General features: G+C 36.8%; 1 protein-coding gene across 1 annotated transcript in view; it reads left to right on the forward strand.

The window, feature by feature from the left end:
* Positions 1 to 27,183, forward strand: part of LOC128641157 (putative ferric-chelate reductase 1) — a 345,832-nt gene that overhangs the window by 160,204 nt on the left and 158,445 nt on the right. Inside the window, exons 9-10 of the mRNA XM_053693724.1 lie at positions 5,194 to 5,295; positions 7,946 to 8,093. Coding sequence (XP_053549699.1) covers positions 5,194 to 5,295; positions 7,946 to 8,093 — 250 coding nt within the window. The remainder of the gene's footprint in view (positions 1 to 5,193; positions 5,296 to 7,945; positions 8,094 to 27,183) is intronic.

Raw genomic sequence — 27,183 nt, forward strand, 5'->3', positions numbered from 1 at the left:
GGATGAGTGTGTGATTTGTGAACTATGGTAGGAGGGGCCAAATTGTTAAGGACCGATGTAAGAGTGGAATTATAGTGACATAAAGATTGCTCAGGGCAGCTGCTGCTGATCTTGTGACTTAATGCTTCTGTAGAGTTTGTTGTGGGGGTTAGGAGAGAGAGTTGTAGGAAGTAGGATTGCACCCATACCATTTTTTTGTTTTAAGACGAGTACATGTATCGATACTTTTTTTTTTCAAATACTCACCGATACCAATTACTGATACTTTTTTTATGTCATATGACATTTTCCCAAGCACAATACATACTAATGATTTAAGATAGCTTCTTTATAATTATGAACTGAATCTCAAAAGACATTTTAAAATAATAAAACTGTTTAGAAATAAATATTACAATAAAATATATTAATAATAACAACAATAAATAACAGCTGCAGCAGCTGGGGCTGGAAAGCTACAATTTAAAGGGGTGATTACTGGATGCAATTGGGTTGTAGGGTGCCTATATAACATCAATCTGACATTTTTATTTAATACAAAGTAATATAATTTAATTCTGAAAAAAAATATTGGAAGGAGTGTCCCAGTAATCCCGTATGAGAAAAATGAGGCATTTGCATTCTACTGACTCAACAGAAAATAGGGCTGGTCTTTATATTTTTCCAGGGCTGCTTTTTATTCCCAGTCCAGCCCTGGCTAAGGTTGTTCCTCAGAGTACAGTATGTTTTGAGCATAATTGTGCAAGATGAGAACTAGCAGTATAAAAGGCAATCTAGCAATTAGAATCATTTTTCAAAAGTTAGTGGCAAGTTCTTTTTAAGGCACTAAAGCATCTCTGTATGTTCAGCTAAACGTCGGGTTCTGCTATTAGTAAGAACATTTGACGCTAAGCTGAACAGTCTTTCACTTTTCACACTACTGCATGGGGCAGAAAGATATTTTTGGGCCATTTAATCTCAGTTTATTAACTGCCCAGTACTTCAGGGGTTTGTCTGAACGAGGTACAGTCATCTCTCTCAGGTAAGCTTCCAGCTGTATAGGAGCAGCTTTTGGAGCACTGCTTTGATGTACGAATAACAGCAATTTGTATTTGCAGAACAGAAGTGAACAATTTTTAGTTAAGTATCTACTCCAGCTTAAAATGAAATGGGAACATGCAGTTTAAAAAACGCCACAAGATGGTGTATGGGTAGAAAGTGGAGGTATTGGTTTAAGTATTGGTGCATTTGCACGAGTACAAGTACTCATGCAAACAGGGCCGCCATCAGGGGGTGACAGAGGTGACTCCTGTCAGGGGCCCAATGGGCCAGGGGGGCCCCACGAAGCAAGAAGTAATGGCAGCCACCAGTTGGTACTACAGCAGAGTGCTATTGAGCGTGGGAAATGTTATTACAAGGAGTAAAGTATTAGCATTTGAGAGGATTTCTGAGTGTGCACTAAACCACTATGCACAGTGTGAGACAGACTTGGCACTTTGTTTGTACAGTGTGTGCCTGAGTCAGTCAGCTGATCACTTTCATTTGCAGAGGAGGTATGACTTACTTAGCAAATGTTTTTTATTTCTTCGTGCAATTTCGGATTGTAACTTCAGTATGGTAGTAGTTGCATGGTGGGGCCAGGGGTCCATAAAAATACATTTTTAGACAATGCTGTAGAAATTCTATATTTAAACCATGCAAACAGGTTTCCTCCTCAATACACAAATGGTAGCTGCCCTTTTGGCACATATGCATTTTATATTTATATATATATATATATATATATATATATCATTCCAATTTACTGTCCCTCTATGCAAGGACTTTCCAGATGCAAGGAGACATTTTATCTAAGATGCTTACATCTGCATAAAATGTTATACTCTCAGACTAAGATTGCTCAGTGTTTGAAATCAGACAGGTTAACTTAGCACTGTTCAGTTTACTCTACAGCTGACTTAATTTTGAAATGCATACCAACAAGCTTAAATCCTGCATTTAACCAGATCTAATGGTATGAGTACCACAGCTTATGGTCCCACCAAGACCATATAGAGTACAGCATTTGTAAAATCCATAAGTACAGCTGACAGATGGGAACATTTTTACACTATATTTGAAGTTGTGCTCTTGGTTGGGGAAAAAACAAACAAACAAATGTCAACCTTTTAAAAGTACTTTTCTTCATCTAGCCATCTACCCAGCTCATTAATGTACAATTTTGAATTCACAGAATTATTTTTGTTTACAAGTTTACAAATATGATTCTTTAAAAAGTGATCTCTTAATTTGTGCATTTTTTTTTATCATGCATGTCACACACTGTTGATTTAGGGGATGCAAGGTGCATAAATGTTTCCTCCTGTGAGTGTTTCTGTGGGTGTCTGTGTTTATGTCTTTGTGCTTTGGTTTGTGTCTTTGGCCTCTAGTTATCAAGTTCCGTAAGGAGCTTGACGGCCCCTGTTTCTGGCGAGTCTTCAGACTCGCCAGAAACAGCAGTTATGAAGCAGCGGTCACAAAGACTGCTGCTCCATAACCCTGTCCGCCTGCTCTGATGAGGCGGACAGGAATCGACGGAATTCAACCCGATCGAGTACGATCGCAATTTCCTTCACAGTTCCCTTCAGTCTGTAAAGTCCGCTCAAGTAAATTATATCTTGCAAAACTGTCCAAGCAGTGCAAAAACAGCTGATCGCTGATCCGTGGTAACTGACGCAAGCTGTATATTTACCGACACGCCTGTACATACCTCATAAGTTTGAGGTTGATTTCTGTGAGTAGATACCCTACAGGGGATTCTCTTTTTAATGTATTTGTTCTCTGTATGATTAAATTGATTTGCACTATGTAGGTGCTTCTGTGCGCTTCCTTTTTCACTTGCCTATAGATTTCTACCCTACTCCGTGAGATTTCGGAGGATCATCAGGATACAGCAGCCGACACCTGCATTTAATCCATACCACTGCGTGGGATCTAACAAGTCTATCCCTTTTTTGTGAACAACACCACACGCTGTATTGTGGAGAACTTTAGGTCCGGAATATTGGTTTATTTAAACTAAAATTCTTTATTATATGCATAGTAAAGGTTAAGCAACGATTGCATATTGAATATATATACATGTTCTAAGTATTGTTTACACACTAAATATACACAGGTGTGGAACATCATTTTGGTGTAAAAGAAGTTTGGTTTATTAAGAGGGCAGTTCTGTGTTTTTGAAACATTGTTTTTCATACACTTTTTTTCTTGCCCTATATATATAAAGAAATACACACTGCAGAGGGACAGGACCCGGTGTTGATCCGTTGAGTCCCACGACAAAGAAAGCCAGCACAAGAGATTAGAATATCCCCAAATTTAATGCCAGAAAAGCATAATGTTTCAGCTCCCACTGGAGCCTTGGTCACATGCAGCAATTCACAAGCCTGACTTTTTTCTTGTGAATTGCTGCATGTGACCAAGGCTCCAGCGGGAGCTGAAACGTTAATGCTTTTCTGGCATTACATTTGGGGATATTCTAATCTCTTGTGCTGGCTTTCTTTGTCGTGGGACTCAACGGATCAACACCGGGTCCTGTCCCTCTGCAGTATGTATTTCTTTGCATATTAATTGGCCGTGCACACAGTGGCGTCACTAGGGGGGGGCGGGGGGGCGGGCCGCACCCGGGTGACACCCACCAGGGGGTGACACCAAAAAATTTTTTTTTTTTTTTTTTTTTTTTAATTTTATTGAAATTCAAAGAAATACAATGTTGAGATGCATAGATTTTTTTATTAGAGGCTGGCATTTGTGAACATTGGTGGGACTGGGGAAGATGTAGACACACAATTTTTTTGCCCCTTGAGCCAGTGCTGCAATTTCAACAAATGGTTTTCCCGGCTGCTTTTGCTTGTTTGTACTTTGCTTCTCCCCTGCCCAATTTCGCTATGAATGTTGTGGGCATGCCGTGGGGCTTGCAAAGTTGCGCTGCTAGCCTAAACCTGCCTGCCTATCTGTGCTCACTGCTCAGTGATATGTGGAGCAGTGGAGTCACTCACTGCTGTGCTGTCTCTCTAAACGGGAACTGGCAAATCATGAGGGGATGCCTGGCACCTGACCGCATGACTGTTTGACACTGTCTTTAAAGTGAAGGAGCCATGTATGATGCCCACCAGACCATTACGGTTACGGTACACTAAGTGCACACTGAACAGGTAGGAGGGCGGGCGGGGGTCTGGGGGTGGGCAGAGTGCAGAGGTGATTGGCCATAAGAAGCGGTAGGCATGCGGCCCGGGGCTGTGCACTGACAGACTTGGAACAGAGTCAGAGAGCAGAATTTTCATAGTTTGCGCGCCTAAACCTTTTCTTCAGTAATTTATTTTTAGAGTGCTCTGTTTATCTTTCATTTGATGCTCTGCTGAGCCAGGGAGCAGCTCTAGGCATGAGCTTTATAATTAATGCAGTGCAGTTTACATATTTTGTATGTGTGTGTCTGAGTTTTTTTGTGTGTGTGTGTCTCAGTGTTTTTGTGTGTGTGTCTGAGTGTGTTTCCGAGTGTTTGTGTGTGCATCTGAGTATGTTTTAAGTGTGTCTGAGTGTTTGTATGTGTGTTTGCCTGTGTTTTTGTGCGTGTCTGCTTTCTGGGGGGGGGTGACACCATAACTTACCGCACCGGGTGACACCAACCCTAGTGACGCCACTGCGTGCACAGAGTGGTTGTAACAGTTGGTGAGTGCTGATCTTTTATACATTGTGTGTGTGTGTGTATAGATGTAGATATATATATATATATATATAGATAGATAGATAGATAGATAGATAGAGATATAGATATTTCCCAATAAACAGCTGACACTTCCTGTATTGTCCAAGCTTAGTGGGATGAGGAGGTGAGATCCCTGAAACGTCACTGGTTTGTTTTGTGCAAAATACAGCACTTGTAAAATCCAGAGGGTGCCAGCTGTTTATTGGACTTGAATTTATGATTTTGCTTAGTGGTTGAAAGACGAGGTGAGAGTGCCCTCCATTTGGATTTGTTTGTAAATATATACAGTATATAGAAAATCTAACAGCTCACAACACCCACATTCAGTATCTAAATAGCAACATGATCTGGAATTTAAAAAAAAAATCATACAATTGTATCACTGACTAAAGATGCACAATTTCTTGGCCCAGCCCACCTGCAATGCTACAGCGCAATACACTTTATTCTGTTCTGCTTTTTTTCAGGGGAATGATGACATTTACATTTGTGGGATGAATTCTGCAGGAAATGTCAGGATTCAGCGCGCCTACTCGGTGGGAAGATCCAGACCTCAAATTGTATCTCTGGTAATATAAAAGTGTTAGCTTTAACCAAATATCACACACTGCACCCAGAAAATTCAACTGACCGTGATGAAGAGATTCCTGCAATGTCCATCCCATGCGCTGATTCCCAGATGAACATCACCCAACATACCTAAGTACTCGCGATTTCCTAAACATAAATCCCACCCTGACACACTCAACCCCACCTGATCCCAGACGGACTCCTGACACACTCAACCCCACCCAGACACACTCCTGACACATTCCTGACACACTCAAGCTCACCTGATCCTAGACACACTTCTGACACACTCAATTCCACCCAGACACACTCCTGACACATTCATGACACACTCAAGCTCACCTGATCCTAGACACACACCTGACACACTCAAGCTCACCTGATCCTAGACACACTCCTGACACACTCAACCCCATCGATCCCACCCAGACACACTTCTGACACACTTAATGTCACTGATCCCACCCAGAAACACTCCTGACACACTCAACCCCACCGATCCCACCCAGACACACTTCTGACACACTTAATGTCACTGATCCCACCCAGAAACACTCCTGACACACTCAACCCCACCGATCCCACCCAGACACACTCCTGACACACTCAACCCCACCGATCCACCCAGTCACACACCTGACACATTCCTGACACACTTAAGCTCACCTGATCCCAGCTACACTCCTGACACACTCAACCCCACCGATCCCACCCAAGCACACACCTGACACACTCAACCCCACCGATCCCACCCAAGCACACACCTGACACACTCAACCCCACCAATCCCACCCAGACACACACCTGACACATTCCTGACACACTCAACCCCACCTGATCCCAGACCCATTACTGACACACTCAACCTCACCTGGTCACAGACACACACCTTACACACTCAACCCCACCTGATCCCACCCAGACACACTCCTGACACACTCAACCCCACCTGATCCCTGACACACTCAACCCCACTTGATCTCAGACACACTCGACCCCACCTGATCCCAGACACACACCTGACACACTCAACCCCACCTGATCCCAGACACACTCCTGACACACTCAAACCCACCTGATCCCAGACACACTCAACCCACCTGATCTCAGACACACTCCTGATACACTCAACCCACCTGATCCCAGACACACTCCTGACACACTCAACCTCACCTGATCCCAGACACACTCAACCCCACCTGATCTCAGACACACTCCTGATACACATAACCCACCTGATCCCAGACACACTCCTGACACACTCAACCTCACCTGATCCCAGACACACTCAACCCCACCTGATCTCAGACACACTCCTAATACACTCAACCCCACCTAATCCCAGACACACTCCTGACACACTCAACCCACCTGATCCCAGACACACTCAACCCACCTGATCTCAGACACACTCCTGATACACTCAACCCACCTGATCCCAGACACACTCCTGACACACTCAACCTCACCTGATCCCAGACACACTCAACCCCACCTGATCTCAGACACACTCCTAATACACTCAACCCCACCTAATCCCAGACACACTGCAGATGTGTTGTTGTGTTTCGCTGTGTGTGTGCAGGTGTGTTATTGCGTGTGCAGGTGAGTTAGTGTGTCACTGTGTGTGCAGGTGTGTTATTGGTTATCACTGTGTGTGTGCAGATGTGTTATTGTGTTTCACTAACACTCCTGCACACACAGTGACACACCTGAACACACACAATGACACACAATAACTCACCTGCGCACACACAGTGACACACTAACACACCTGCGCACACACTAACACACCTACACACACAGTGGCACACAATAACACAACTGTACACACAACACACCTACACACACAGGGACATACAATAACACACCTGTGCACACACTAACACCTGTGGACATAACACACCTGCACACACACAATAACACACCTGCCCCCACACAGTGATACACAATAACACATCTGCACACACAATCACACACCTACACACACAGTGACACACACTAACACACCTGTACATACAATAACTCATCTGCACACACACAGTGACACACTAACACAGCTGCGCACACAGTAACACACCTACACACACAGTGGCACACAATAACACAACTGTACACACAACACACCTACACACACAGGGACATACAATAACACACCTGTGCACACACTAACACCTGCGCACATAACACACCTGCACACACACAATAACACACCTGCCCCCACACAGTGATACACAATAACACACCTGCACACACAATCACACACCTACACACACAGTGACATACAATAACACAAATGTACACACCTACACACACACCTACACACACAATAACACACCTACACACACAGTGACGCACAATAACACACCTGCACACACAATCACACACCTACACACACAGTGACATACAATAACACAAATGTACACACCTACACACACACCTACACACACAATAACACACCTACACACACAGTGACGCACAATAACACACCTGCACACACAATCACACACCTACACACACAGTGACATACAATAACACAAATGTACACACCTACACACACACCTACACACACAATAACACACCTACACACAGTGACACACAATAACGCACCTGTACACACTAACGTGCAGTCTCTGTTTTTCCCATTAGGGTGATGCAGCGGTCAGTCTGATCTCCTACAACAATGGTGTCATACAGTGCTCCTTCATTACACGGAACAACATCTCAACACAAAGCCCCCTCCGGTCTAGCAGTAATCTATACTATGTATTCATTGCCCACGGAGATGCCAGTGATGGTGAGGTCACTGATATATATATATATATATATATACACATGCACATACCCGCATACATACATGCGAGCGCACACACATATATAGATGCATACATATACACACATGCAAACTCTAACACATACACACATGCCTACACAAATGCAAACGCACATATACACACATATATAGATACACACATATATAGATACACACATATATAGATACACACATATACAGATACACACATATATAGATACACACATATACAGATACACACATAGATAGATACACACATATACAGATACACACATATATAGATACACACATATATAGATACACACATATATAGATACACACATATATAGATACACACATATACAGATACACACATATATAGATACACACATATATAGATACACACATGCAAACTCTAACACATACACACATGCCTACACAAATGCAAACGCACATATACACACATATATAGATACACACATAGATAGATACACACATATATAGATACACACATATATAGATACACACATATATAGATACACACATATATAGATACACACATATATAGATACACACATATATAGATACACACATATATAGATACACACATGCAAACTCTAACACATACACACATGCCTACACAAATGCAAACGCACAGATACACACATATATAGATACACACATATACATATACACACATGCAAACTCTAACACATACACACATACCTACACAAATGAAAACGCACATATACACACATATATAGATACACACATATACAGATACACACATATATAGATACACACATATACAGATACACACATATATAGATACACACATATACAGATACACACATATATAGATACACACATATACAGATACACACATATATAGATACACACATATACAGATACACACATATACAGATACACACATATATAGATACACACATATACCGATACACACATATACAGATACACACATATACAGATACACACATATATAGATACACACATATATAGATACACACATATATAGATACACACATATACAGATACACACATATACAGATACACACATATATAGATACACACATATATAGATACACACATATATAGATACACACATATACAGATACACACATATATAGATACACACATATATAGATACACACATATATAGATACACACATATACAGATACACACATATACAGATACACACATATACAGATACACACATATATAGATACACACATATATAGATACACACATATACCGATACACACATATACAGATACACACATATACAGATACACACATATATAGATACACACATATACCGATACACACATATACAGATACACACATATATAGATACACACATATACAGATACACACATATATAGATACACACATATATAGATACACACATATACAGATTCACACATATATAGATACACACATATACAGATACACACATATATAGATACACACATATATAGATACACACATATATAGATACACACATAGATAGATACACACATAGATAGATACACACATAGATAGATACACACATAGATAGATACACACATATATAGATACACATATATATAGATACACACATATACAGATACACACATGCAAACTCTAACACATACACACATACCTACACAAATGCAAACGCACATATACACACATATATAGATACACACATAGATAGATACACACATAGATAGATACACACATAGATAGATACACACATAGATAGATACACACATATACATATACACATATGCAAACTCTAACACATACACACATATATAGATACACACATATATAGATACACACATATATAGATACACACATGCAAACTCTAACACATACACACATATATAGATACACACATATATAGATACACACATGCAAACTCTAACACATACACACATACCTACACAAATGCAAACGCACATATACACACATATATAGATACACACATATACAGATACACACATATACAGATACACACATATATAGATACACACATATATAGATACACACATATACAGATACACACATATATAGATACACACATATACATATACATATACACACATATATAGATACACACATGCAAACTCTAACACATACACACATACCTACACAAATGCAAACGCACATATACACACATATATAGATACACACATATACAGATACACACATATATAGATACACCCATGCAAACTCTAACACATACACACATACCTACACAAATGCAAACGCACATATACACACATATATAGATACACACATATATAGATACACACATAGATAGATACACACATGCAAACTCTAACACATACACACATACCTACACAAATGCAAACGCACATATACACACATATATAGATACACACATATATAGATACACACATATACAGATACACACATATATAGATACACACATATATAGATACACACATATACAGATACACACATATACAGATACACACATATATAGATACACACATATATAGATACACACATATACAGATACACACATATACAGATACACACATATACAGATACACACATATATAGATACACACATATATAGATACACACATATATAGATACACACATATACAGATACACACATATATAGATACACACATATATAGATACACACATATACAGATACACACATATACAGATACACACATATATAGATACACACATATATAGATACACACATATATAGATACACACATATATAGATACACACATATATAGATACACACATATACAGATACAGATACACACATAGATAGATACACACATATATAGATACACACATATATAGATACACACATATATAGATACACACATAGATAGATACACACATATATAGATACACACATAGATAGATACACACATAGATAGATACACACATAGATAGATACACACATATATAGATACACACATGCAAACTCTAACACATACACACATACCTACACAAATGCAAACGCACATATACACACATATATAGATACACACATATATAGATACACACATATATAGATACACACATATACATATACACACATGCAAACTCTAACACATACACACATATATAGATACACACATATATAGATACACACATATATAGATACACACATATATAGATACACACATGCAAACTCTAACACATACACACATATATAGATACACACATATATAGATACACACATATACAGATACACACATATATAGATACACACATATACATATACATATACACACATATATAGATACACACATGCAAACTCTAACACATACACACATACCTACACAAATGCAAACGCACATATACACACATATATAGATACACACATATACATATACACACATGCAAACTCTAACACATACACACATACCTACACAAATGCAAACGCACATATACACACATATATAGATACACACATATACATATACACACATATATAGATACACACATATATAGATACACACATATATAGATACACACATATATAGATACACACATATATAGATACACACATAGATAGATACACACATAGATAGATACACACATAGATAGATACACACATATATAGATACACACATATATAGATACACACATGCAAACTCTAACACATACACACATACCTACACAAATGCAAACGCACATATACACACATATATAGATACACACATATATAGATACACACATATACAGATACACATATATATAGATACACACATATATAGATACACACATATACAGATACACACATATACAGATACACACATATATAGATACACACATATATAGATACACACATAGATAGATACACACATATATAGATACACACATATATAGATACACACATATACAGATACACACATATACAGATACACACATATACAGATACACACATATATAGATACACACATATATAGATACACACATATACAGATACAGATACACACATAGATAGATACACACATATATAGATACACACATATATAGATACACACATGCAAACTCTAACACATACACACATACCTACACAAATGCAAACGCACATATACACACATATATAGATACACACATATACAGATACACACATATATAGATACACACATATACAGATACACACATATATAGATACACCCATGCAAACTCTAACACATACACACATACCTACACAAATGCAAACGCACATATACACACATATATAGATACACACATATACATATACACACATGCAAACTCTAACACATACACACATACCTACACAAATGCAAACGCACATATACACACATATATAGATACACACATATATAGATACACACATATACAGATACACACATATATAGATACACACATATATAGATACACACATATACAGATACACACATATATAGATACACACATATATAGATACACACATATACAGATACACACATATACAGATACACACATATATAGATACACACATATATAGATACACACATATATAGATACACACATGCAAACTCTAACACATACACACATACCTACACAAATGCAAACGCACATATACACACATATATAGATACACACATATATAGATACACACATATATAGATACACACATATATAGATACACACATATACAGATACACACATATACAGATACACACATATACAGATACACACATATACAGATACACACATATACAGATACACACATAGATAGATACACACATATATAGATACACACATGCAAACTCTAACACATACACACATACCTACACAAATGCAAACGCACATATACACACATATATAGATACACACATATATAGATACACACATATACAGATACACACATATATAGATACACACATATATAGATACACACATATATAGATACACACATATATAGATACACACATGCAAACTCTAACACATACACACATACCTACACAAATGCAAACGCACATATACACACATATATAGATACACACATATACATATACACACATGCAAACTCTAACACATACACACATACCTACACAAATGCAAACGCACATATACACACATATATAGATACACACATATACAGATACACACATATACAGATACACACATATATAGATACACACATAGATAGATACACACATATACAGATACACACATATATAGATACACACATATATAGATACACACATATATAGATACACACATATACAGATACACACATATATAGATACACACATATACAGATACACACATATATAGATACACACATATATAGATACACACATATATAGATACACACATATATAGATACACACATATATAGATACACACATATATAGATACACACATATACAGATACACACATATATAGATACACACATATACAGATACACACATATACAGATACACACATATACAGATACACACATATATAGATACACACATATATAGATACACACATATATAGATACACACGTGCAAACTCTAACACATACACACATACCTACACAAATGCAAACGCACATATACACACATATATAGATACACACATATACAGATACACACATATATAGATACACACATAGATAGATACACACATGTAACGGTACCAACCGGATACCAAGGGTTAACACCAGGGAACAATGTCCTGCATAGGGAATCAGCAATTCACAACCCAGCCAGTTTTCAGGTTTAAAACAGAATAACACTTTATTTGAAGGCAGCATACAGATTTATACAGGTTTTTGACCCCCCCCCCCCAGATGGGGGTTGAAAGAATGTTGTACATTAGATAAAAGGGAGAAGCGCCCTTGACATGATACAATAGGATTATATTACTTAAACACTTCAACCACAGGACACTCTTGACTCTCCTTATCACTTAGGCGTTTCTCTCTGGGGGTGATCAAACAATAGAATGCTAAGCATTAATTAGATTGTAGCTGGAGCCAGCCACTTGTGGTTAGAAAATAAAGTTAACACTTTCAGTCCTGACCGAAGGGTCTGTCACAGACAACCTTTCTTACGTTATAGTCCAGAAGTGGCTAGGTTTGCCACAATGCTCCCCCAGAACCAAGCCGGCATACACAGTCTGATCCCAACGGATCGGCTTGGGGATGTCCGGGGCAACAACTTTCGGCTCAAGTAAGCTACGGGGTGTTCTCCGCCATCTGCTCCAACTTGGCTCAGTACTGCCCCCACCCCAAACATGGAAGCGTCTCTTCCCGGAGGGACTGGGCTTGGGTAGTCACAGGGTTAACATTAGCGGGATCCATGGGAGCATAGGCAGAAACAAGGGGGGCCAAGTCATTTCCAAGGAGAACATCAGCAGGTAAGTCCTTCTTGACCCCCACATTCACAAGTCTAGCGCCCACTCCCCAATCCAAATGTACCCTGGCAACAGGTAGGCGGAACACAGTGCCCCCTGCTACCCTCACAGCCACAGTGTCTCCAGTGTGCTGTTTCTCAGGCACCAAGTTCTCTTGAAGCAAGGTCATGGTAGCACCAGTATCCCGTAGACAACTGACCTCCTTCCCATTCACTTTAACCCGTTGCCGGTTATTCCGGTGGGCAGCTTGCACGGGGTCTGCTTCATGTAGGCTGCCCCAGCATTCTGGCGCCTCTACGTAGCGGGCCACAGGCTGAGGATTATGTGGGATTCCGCCAGCGGGTCTTCTCCAGGACTGTGCTTGATTCGCTGCATTTAGGGGACACTCTGGTCTTTTGTGCCCTAGTTGCTTACATCCAAAGCACCGAATAGGTTGTGAGTAGCCCCGCGAATTGAACCGGGCTCTCTGAGGGTAGTTCGTGGCCGGAGGCCGTGTGGTATAGCGGTGCGCCGGGGGTTGGTAACTGGCAGCTGCTGGGGTGACTGGGGGTCTGTACTCCACTCTAGCAGTGGGCAATCGGTATACTGCTCCCCCTGCCCCTCGTACTGCCACGGATCCGCCAGTGGGTGCTGTATCCGGCACCAAATGGGGAGCTATCAGGGTTAAAGTAGCTCCCGAATCCCGAAGTCCCTGGACCGACATCACCTCATGCAGAATTCCCAGGGGTTCCTCGGCTTGGGTGCTCAACACCTCATGAGCGGCTGGCTCCGTTTGGTAATGGTGAGCAGCCGCCCTTGGGGCCAGGTTCTGTCTGACCTGGTTCCAAGCTTGTCTGCTCCGATTTTGGGTGCACTCACGTGCCATATGTCCCCACTGCTTGCAGGTGTGGCATTGTATATTAGCCCGTCCGTTGTTAGGCTGTAGTCCATGGTGCCTCCTGGCATCAAAATGCTGGTCTGCTAATCTGGCTGCTTCGGTTAAGGTGAGGGGTTTTCGATCTCTCACCCATTCTTGGGCTTCTGGGGACAAGCCGTTAAAGAATTGCTCCAACAGCATCAGTTGTCGCAATTCTTCCATGGTGGTAGCTTGGCTGGCCTGTATCCACCCCTGAGATGCTTGATCCAGCTTGTGGGCCCACTCTGCATGGGAATCTCTTTCTGGCTTGCGCAGGCCTCTAAACTTGCGCCGGTATGCCTCTGAGGTAATGGCATATCTTTCCAAGATCGCTCTCTTCACTTTAGCGTAATCCTTGCTGTCCTCCCTGGGTACAGCGCGATACGCTTCCGCTGCCCTACCGGCTAGCTTGCCTGCTAGCACCGGCACCCATACGGACTGCTCCAAATCATGTAACTCGCACAGTCTCTCAAAATCCTGTAAATACCCATCAATCTCATCCTTCTCCTCACAAAACATTTTAAATGCATGGTATGGGATTTTGGGTCTTACTGGGTTGCTGAGTGCGTCCAAAATGGATTCTGCTAAGGAGGATGCATTCCGCGGACTGTGTGCCATCACGTACTCCTGCACATCTGCCATTACCACGGATAGCATATCCCGTGGTACAGGTTGGGGTAAAAATTCCAGCCTGGTCCTCATTTCCCTCTGGTATAGGGTCTCCTCCATGGCTGCTGGAGGCGTAGCGCTGCGAGCTCTGTCTCCCTCCATCAGCTCAGCAATTAATATAGCCTTGGGTTTGCTGCTGCCTATCTTTCCCCTGGCTTCTAGCAGTTCCTTTTACGTTTGTCTCTTTAGCTTAGAATAATCCATCTCCATTCACTTCGGTCCCTGGTACTCCTTCCATCTTAGTCAGTATTGTAGTAATCCCCCTCTTCCTGAGGTTACTGGCTTGTGTAGTTGCTCTTCTGGGCGATAAGGTTCATTCCGTCGCTTGCCACCAATTGTAACGGTACCAACCGGATACCAAGGGTTAACACCAGGGAACAATGTCCTGCATAGGGAATCAGCAATTCACAACCCAGCCAGTTTTCAGGTTTAAAACAGAATAACACTTTATTTGAAGGCAGCATACAGATTTATACAGGTTTTTGACCCCCCCCCCCCCCCAGATGGGGGTTGAAAGAATGTTGTACATTAGATAAAAGGGAGAAGCGCCCTTGACATGATACAATAGGATTATATTACTTAAACACTTCAACCACAGGACACTCTTGACTCTCCTTATCACTTAGGCGTTTCTCTCTGGGGGTGATCAAACAATAGAATGCTAAGCATTAATTAGATTGTAGCTGGAGCCAGCCACTTGTGGTTAGAAAATAAAGTTAACACTTTCAGTCCTGACCGAAGGGTCTGTCACAGACAACCTTTCTTACGTTATAGTCCAGAAGTGGCTAGGTTTGCCACAACACATATACAGATACACACATATATAGATACACACATATATAGATACACACATATATAGATACACACATATATAGATACACACATATACAGATACACACATATATAGATACACACATATATAGATACACACATATACAGATACACACATATACAGATACACACATATATAGATACACACATATATAGATACACACATAGATAGATACACACATATACCGATACACACATATACAGATACACACATATATAGATACACACATATATAGATACACACATATATAGATACACACATATATAGATACACACATATACAGATACACACATATATAGATACACACATATATAGATACACACATATATAGATACACACATATACAGATACACACATATATAGATACACACATATACAGATACACACATATATAGATACACACATATATAGATACACACATATACAGATACACACATATATAGATACACACATATATAGATACACACATGCAAACTCTAACACATACACACATACCTACACAAATGCAAACGCACATATACACACATATATAGATACACACATAGATAGATACACACATAGATAGATACACACATATATAGATACACACATATACAGATACACACATATACAGATACACACATATACAGATACACACATATATAGATACACACATATACAGATACACACATATATAGATACACACATATACAGATACACACATATACAGATACACACATATACAGATACACACATAGATAGATACACACATAGATAGATACACACATATATAGATACACACATATATAGATACACACATGCAAACTCTAACACATACACACATACCTACACAAATGCAAACGCACATATACACACATATATAGATACACACATATATAGATACACACATATACAGATACACACATATATAGATACACACATATATAGATACACACATATATAGATACACACATATACAGATACACACATATATAGATACACACATGCAAACTCTAACACATACACACATACCTACACAAATGCAAATGCACATATACACACATATATAGATACACACATATACATATACACACATGCAAACTCTAACACATGCACACATATATAGATACACACATATATAGATACACACATATATAGATACACACATATATAGATACACACATGCAAACTCTAACACATACACACATATATAGATACACACATATATAGATACACACATATACAGATACACACATATATAGATACACACATATACATATACATATACACACATATATAGATACACACATGCAAACTCTAACACATACACACATACCTACACAAATGCAAACGCACATATACACACATATATAGATACACACATATACATATACACACATGCAAACTCTAACACATACACACATACCTACACAAATGCAAACGCACATATACACACATATATAGATACACACATATACATATACACACATATATAGATACACACATATATAGATACACACATATATAGATACACACATATATAGATACACACATATATAGATACACACATAGATAGATACACACATAGATAGATACACACATAGATAGATACACACATATATAGATACACACATATATAGATACACACATGCAAACTCTAACACATACACACATACCTACACAAATGCAAACGCACATATACACACATATATAGATACACACATATATAGATACACACATATACAGATACACACATATATAGATACACACATATATAGATACACACATATACAGATACACACATATACAGATACACACATATATAGATACACACATAGATAGATACACACATATATAGATACACACATATATAGATACACACATATATAGATACACACATATATAGATACACACATGCAAACTCTAACACATACACACATACCTACACAAATGCAAACGCACATATACACACATATATAGATACACACATATACAGATACACACATATATAGATACACACATATACAGATACACACATATATAGATACACCCATGCAAACTCTAACACATACACACATACCTACACAAATGCAAACGCACATATACACACATATATAGATACACACATATACATATACACACATGCAAACTCTAACACATACACACATACCTACACAAATGCAAACGCACATATACACACATATATAGATACACACATATATAGGTACACACATATACAGATACACACATATATAGATACACACATATATAGATACACACATATATAGATACACACATATATAGATACACACATATACACATACACACATATACAGATACACACATATATAGATACACACATATATAGATACACACATATATAGATACACACATATACAGATACACACATATATAGATACACACATATATAGATACACACATATACAGATACACACATATATAGATACACACATATATAGATACACACATATACAGATACACACATATACAGATACACACATATATAGATACACACATATATAGATACACACATATATAGATACACACATATACAGATACACACATATACAGATACACACATATATAGATACACACATATACATATACACACATGCAAACTCTAACACATACACACATACCTACACAAATGCAAACGCACATATACACACATATATAGATACACACATATATAGATACACACATGCAAACTCTAACACATACACACATACCTACACAAATGCAAACGCACATATACACACATATATAGATACACACATATATAGATACACACATATATAGATACACACATATATAGATACACACATATACAGATACACACATATACAGATACACACATATACAGATACACACATATACAGATACACACATATACAGATACACACATATACAGATACACACATAGATAGATACACACATATATAGATACACACATATATAGATACACACATGCAAACTCTAACACATACACACATACCTACACAAATGCAAACGCACATATACACACATATATAGATACACACATATATAGATACACACATATACAGATACACACATATATAGATACACACATATATAGATACAGACATATATAGATACACACATATATAGATACACACATATATAGATACACACATATATAGATACACACATGCAAACTCTAACACATACACACATACCTACACAAATGCAAACGCACATATACACACATATATAGATACACACATATACATATACACACATGCAAACTCTAACACATACACACATACCTACACAAATGCAAACGCACATATACACACATATATAGATACACACATATACAGATACACACATATACAGATACACACATATATAGATACACACATAGATAGATACACACATATACAGATACACACATATATAGATACACACATATATAGATACACACATATATAGATACACACATATACAGATACACACATATATAGATACACACATATACAGATACACACATATATAGATACACACATATATAGATACACACATATATAGATACACACATATATAGATACACACATATACAGATACACACATATATAGATACACACATATACAGATACACACATATATAGATACACACATATACAGATACACACATATACAGATACACACATATACAGATACACACATATATAGATACACACATATATAGATACACACATATATAGATACACACATATATAGATACACACATGCAAACTCTAACACATACACACATACCTACACAAATGCAAACGCACATATACACACATATATAGATACACACATATACAGATACACACATATATAGATACACACATAGATAGATACACACATATACAGATACACACATATATAGATACACACATATATAGATACACACATATATAGATACACACATATATAGATACACACATATACAGATACACACATATATAGATACACACATATATAGATACACACATATACAGATACACACATATACAGATACACACATATATAGATACACACATATATAGATACACACATAGATAGATACACACATATACCGATACACACATATACAGATACACACATATATAGATACACACATATATAGATACACACATATATAGATACACACATATATAGATACACACATATATAGATACACACATATACAGATACACACATATATAGATACACACATATATAGATACACACATATATAGATACACACATATATAGATACACACATATACAGATACACACATATATAGATACACACATATATAGATACACACATATATAGATACACACATATATAGATACACACATGCAAACTCTAACACATACACACATACCTACACAAATGCAAACGCACATATACACACATATATAGATACACACATAGATAGATACACACATAGATAGATACACACATATATAGATACACACATATACAGATACACACATATACAGATACACACATATACAGATACACACATAGATAGATACACACATAGATAGATACACACATATATAGATACACACATATATAGATACACACATGCAAACTCTAACACATACACACATACCTACACAAATGCAAACGCACATATACACACATATATAGATACACACATATATAGATACACACATATACAGATACACACATATATAGATACACACATATATAGATACACACATATATAGATACACACATATATAGATACACACATATATAGATACACACATGCAAACTCTAACACATACACACATACCTACACAAATGCAAACGCACATATACACACATATATAGATACACACATATACATATACACACATGCAAACTCTAACACATACACACATACCTACACAAATGCAAACGCACATATACACACATATATAGATACACACATAGATAGATACACACATATACAGATACACACATATATAGATACACACATAGATAGATACACACATATACAGATACACACATATATAGATACACACATAGATAGATACACACATATACAGATACACACATATACAGATACACACATATATAGATACACACATAGATAGATACACACATATACAGATACACACATATATAGATACACACATATATAGATACACACATATATAGATACACACATATACAGATACACACATATATAGATACACACATATACAGATACACACATATATAGATACACACATATATAGATACACACATATATAGATACACACATATATAGATACACACATATATAGATACACACATATACAGATACACACATATATAGATACACACATATACAGATACACACATATATAGATACACACATATACAGATACACACATATACAGATACACACATATACAGATACACACATATATAGATACACACATATATAGATACACACATATATAGATACACACATATATAGATACACACATGCAAACTCTAACACATACACACATACCTACACAAATGCAAACGCACATATACACACATATATAGATACACACATATACAGATACACACATATATAGATACACACATAGATAGATACACACATATACAGATACACACATATATAGATACACACATATATAGATACACACATATATAGATACACACATATATAGATACACACATATACAGATACACACATATATAGATACACACATATATAGATACACACATATACAGATACACACATATACAGATACACACATATACAGATACACACATATATAGATACACACATATATAGATACACACATAGATAGATACACACATATACCGATACACACATATACAGATACACACATATATAGATACACACATATATAGATACACACATATATAGATACACACATATATAGATACACACATATATAGATACACACATGCAAACTCTAACACATACACACATACCTACACAAATGCAAACGCACATATACACACATATATAGATACACACATATACAGATACACACATATATAGATACACGCATAGATAGATACACACATATACAGATACACACATATATAGATACACACATATATAGATACACACATATATAGATACACACATATATAGATACACACATATACAGATACACACATATATAGATACACACATATATAGATACACACATATACAGATACACACATATACAGATACACACATATACAGATACACACATATATAGATACACACATATATAGATACACACATAGATAGATACACACATATACCGATACACACATATACAGATACACACATATATAGATACACACATATATAGATACACACATATATAGATACACACATATATAGATACACACATATATAGATACACACATATACAGATACACACATATATAGATACACACATATATAGATACACACATATATAGATACACACATATACAGATACACACATATATAGATACACACATATACAGATACACACATATATAGATACACACATATATAGATACACACATATACAGATACACACATATATAGATACACACATATATAGATACACACATATACAGATACACACATATATAGATACACACATATATAGATACACACATATACAGATACACACATATACAGATACACACATATATAGATACACACATATATAGATACACACATATATAGATACACACATATATAGATACACACATATATAGATACACACATATACAGATACACACATATATAGATACACACATATATAGATACACACATATATAGATACACACATATACAGATACACACATATATAGATACACACATATATAGATACACACATATATAGATACACACATATACAGATACACACATATATAGATACACACATATACAGATACACACATATATAGATACACACATAGATAGATACACACATATATAGATACACATATATATAGATACACACATATATAGATACACACATGCAAACTCTAACACATACACACATACCTACACAAATGCAAACGCACATATACACGTACATTTACACATGCACATATACATAAATATATGCAAGAGTGTCAGGAAAAAACCCCATAATATATTAGGAGATAAATTTGCACTCACGGACTTTAAAAAGTGATCAAATATATAAATACATTTAGTAGTTGGAATACATTATTTTATAACTATTTAAAGTCCAGTGAGTGTGGAGCTATCTTTGAATAAATATAAATATGACCAAGAAGAAAGTCGCACTCTCTGGATTTAAATCACAGCAATACAAATGTAATGAGTTAATGAGCCTTCACCCCTTCTTCAGACAAATGCTCAAAGAACCAGTGTATATAAAGTTGTGGTAATCCCTCCCCAAAATCACCTCCAATGAGAAGACAGTGGGGCCGCTCTATCATTCCCCCAACGGCCACTAATGTACCTGTTTCCGCACAAGCCTTCAGGAATTAAGACTTGCTCCTTAACTCGTCAGCAGCCTCTGAGGCTGCAGACATCAATCCGCCCGATCGCATACGATCTTGTTGATTGACACACCCTGCTAGCGGCCGATTGGCTGCAAATCTGCAGGTGGCAGCATTGCACATCATTGCATGATAAATGCAGACAGCGTATCATGTCCGGCCCCAGTATCTTTTAAAGGGACACTGAACCTAAATTATTTCTTTCATGATTCAGATAGACCATGAATTTTTAAGCAACTTTCTAGTTTACTCCTATTATTATTTTTCTTCATTCTCTTGCTATCTTTATTTGAAAAAGAAGACATCTAAGTCAAAGAGCCAGTCAATTTATGGTTCAGTACTCTGGACAGCACTAGTTTATTGGTGGGTTAATTTATCCACCAATCGGCAAGAACAACCCAGGTTGTTTACCAAAAATGGGTCGGCATCTAAACTTACATTCTTCCTTTTCAAATAAAGATACCAAGAAAATTAAGAAAATTTGATAATAGGAGTAAATTAGGAAGTTGCTTAAAACTGGTGCTCTATCTGAGTCACAAAAGAAAGAATTTGGGTTCAGTGTCCCCAGGGCCGGATTGGCCTACCAGGATACCAGGATATTTCCCAGTGGGCTGCAGCAGCTGGGGCTGGAAAGCTACAATTTAAAGGGCTGACTAATGGATGCAACTGGATTGTAGGGAGCCTATATAACATCAATCTGACATTTTTATTTAATACAAAGTAATATAATTTAATTCTAAAAAAAATTTTGGGGAAGGAGTGTCCCAGTAATCCCCTTTGAGAAAAATGGGGCATGTGCATTCTACCGACTCAACAGAAAATAGGGCTGGTCTTTATATTTTTCCAGGGCTGCTTTTTATTCCCAGTCCGGCCCTGAGTGTCCCTTTAATTCACTCAGCTGTACATAACAATAAGCACAAGCAATACATAGCTGTAACAATATATAGTGAGCGGTACATAACAATCAGCACAATCAATACATAGCTGAAACAATATATAGTGAGCTGTACCTAATAATCAGCACAAGCAATACATAGCTGTAACAATATATAGTGAGCTGTACATAATAATCAGCACAAGCAATACATAGCTATAACAATATATAGTGAGCTGTACATAATAATCAGCACAAGTAATACATAGCTGAAACAATATATAGTGAGCTGTATATAATAATCAGCACAAGCAATACATAGCTATAACAATATATAGTGAGCTATATATAATAATCAGCACAAGCAATACATAGCTATAACAATATATAGTGAGCTGTACCTAATAATCAGCACAAGCAATACATAGCTATAACAATATATAGTGAGTTGTACCTAATAATCAGCACAAGTAATACATAGCTATAACAATATATAGTGAGCTGTATATAATAATCAGCACAAGCAATACATAGCTATAACAATATATAGTGAGTTGTACCTAATAATCAGCACAAGCAATACATAGCTATAACAATATATAGTGAGCTGAACATAATAATCAGCACAAGTAATACATAGCTATAACAATATATAGTGAGCTGTACATAATAATCAGCACAAGCAATACATAGCTATAACAATATATAGTGAGCTGTACATAATAATCAGCACAAGTAATACATAGCTATAACAATATATAGTGAGCTGTACATAATAATCAGCACAAGCAATACATAGCTATAACAATATATAGTGAGCTGTACCTAATAAGCAGCACAAGCAATACATAGCTATAACAATATATAGTGACCTGTACCTAATAATCAGCACAAGCAATACATAGCTATAACAATATATAGTGAGCTGTATATAATAATCAGCACAAGGAATACATAGCTATAACAATATATAGTGAGCTGTATATAATAATCAGCACAAGTAATACATAGCTATAACAATATATAGTGAGCTGTACATAATAATCAGCACAAGCAATACATAGCTATAACAATATATAGTGAGCTGTACCTAATAAGCAGCACAAGCAATACATAGCTATAACAATATATAGTGACCTGTACCTAATAATCAGCACAAGCAATACATAGCTATAACAATATATAGTGAGCTGTATATAATAATCAGCACAAGGAATACATAGCTATAACAATATATAGTTAGCTGTACATAACAATTAGCACAAGCAATACATAGCTGTAACAATATATAGTGAACTTATATAATAATCAGCACAAGCAATACATAGGTATAACAAGATAAAGTGAGCTGTACATAATAATAAGCACAAGCAATACATAGCTGTAACAATATATAGTGAGCTGTACATAACAATCAGCACAAGCAATACATAGCTATAACAATATATAGTGAGCTGTACATAACAATCAGCACAAGCAATACATAGCTATAACAAAATATAGTGAGCTGTACATAACAATCAGCACAAGCAATACATAGCTATAACAATATATAGTGAGCTGTATATAATAATCAGCACAAGCAATACATAGCTGTAACAATATATAGTGAGCTCTATATAATAATCAGCACAAGCAATACATAGCTGTAACAATATATAGTGAGCTGTACATAACAATCAGCACAAGCAATACATAGCTGTAACAATATATAGTGAGCTGTACATAACAATAAGCACAAGCAATACATAGCTATAACAATATATAGTGAGCTGTATACGATAATCAGCACAAGCAATACATAGCTATAAAAATATAGAGTGAGCTGTACATAATAATCAGCACAAGCAATACATAGCTATAACAATATATAGTGAGCTGTACATAACAATCAGCACAAGCAATACATAGCTATAACAATATATAGTGAGCTGTACCTAATAAGCAGCACAAGCAATA

This window comes from Bombina bombina, chromosome 10 (assembly GCF_027579735.1).
Source record: "Bombina bombina isolate aBomBom1 chromosome 10, aBomBom1.pri, whole genome shotgun sequence".
NCBI lineage: Eukaryota > Metazoa > Chordata > Amphibia > Anura > Bombinatoridae > Bombina > Bombina bombina.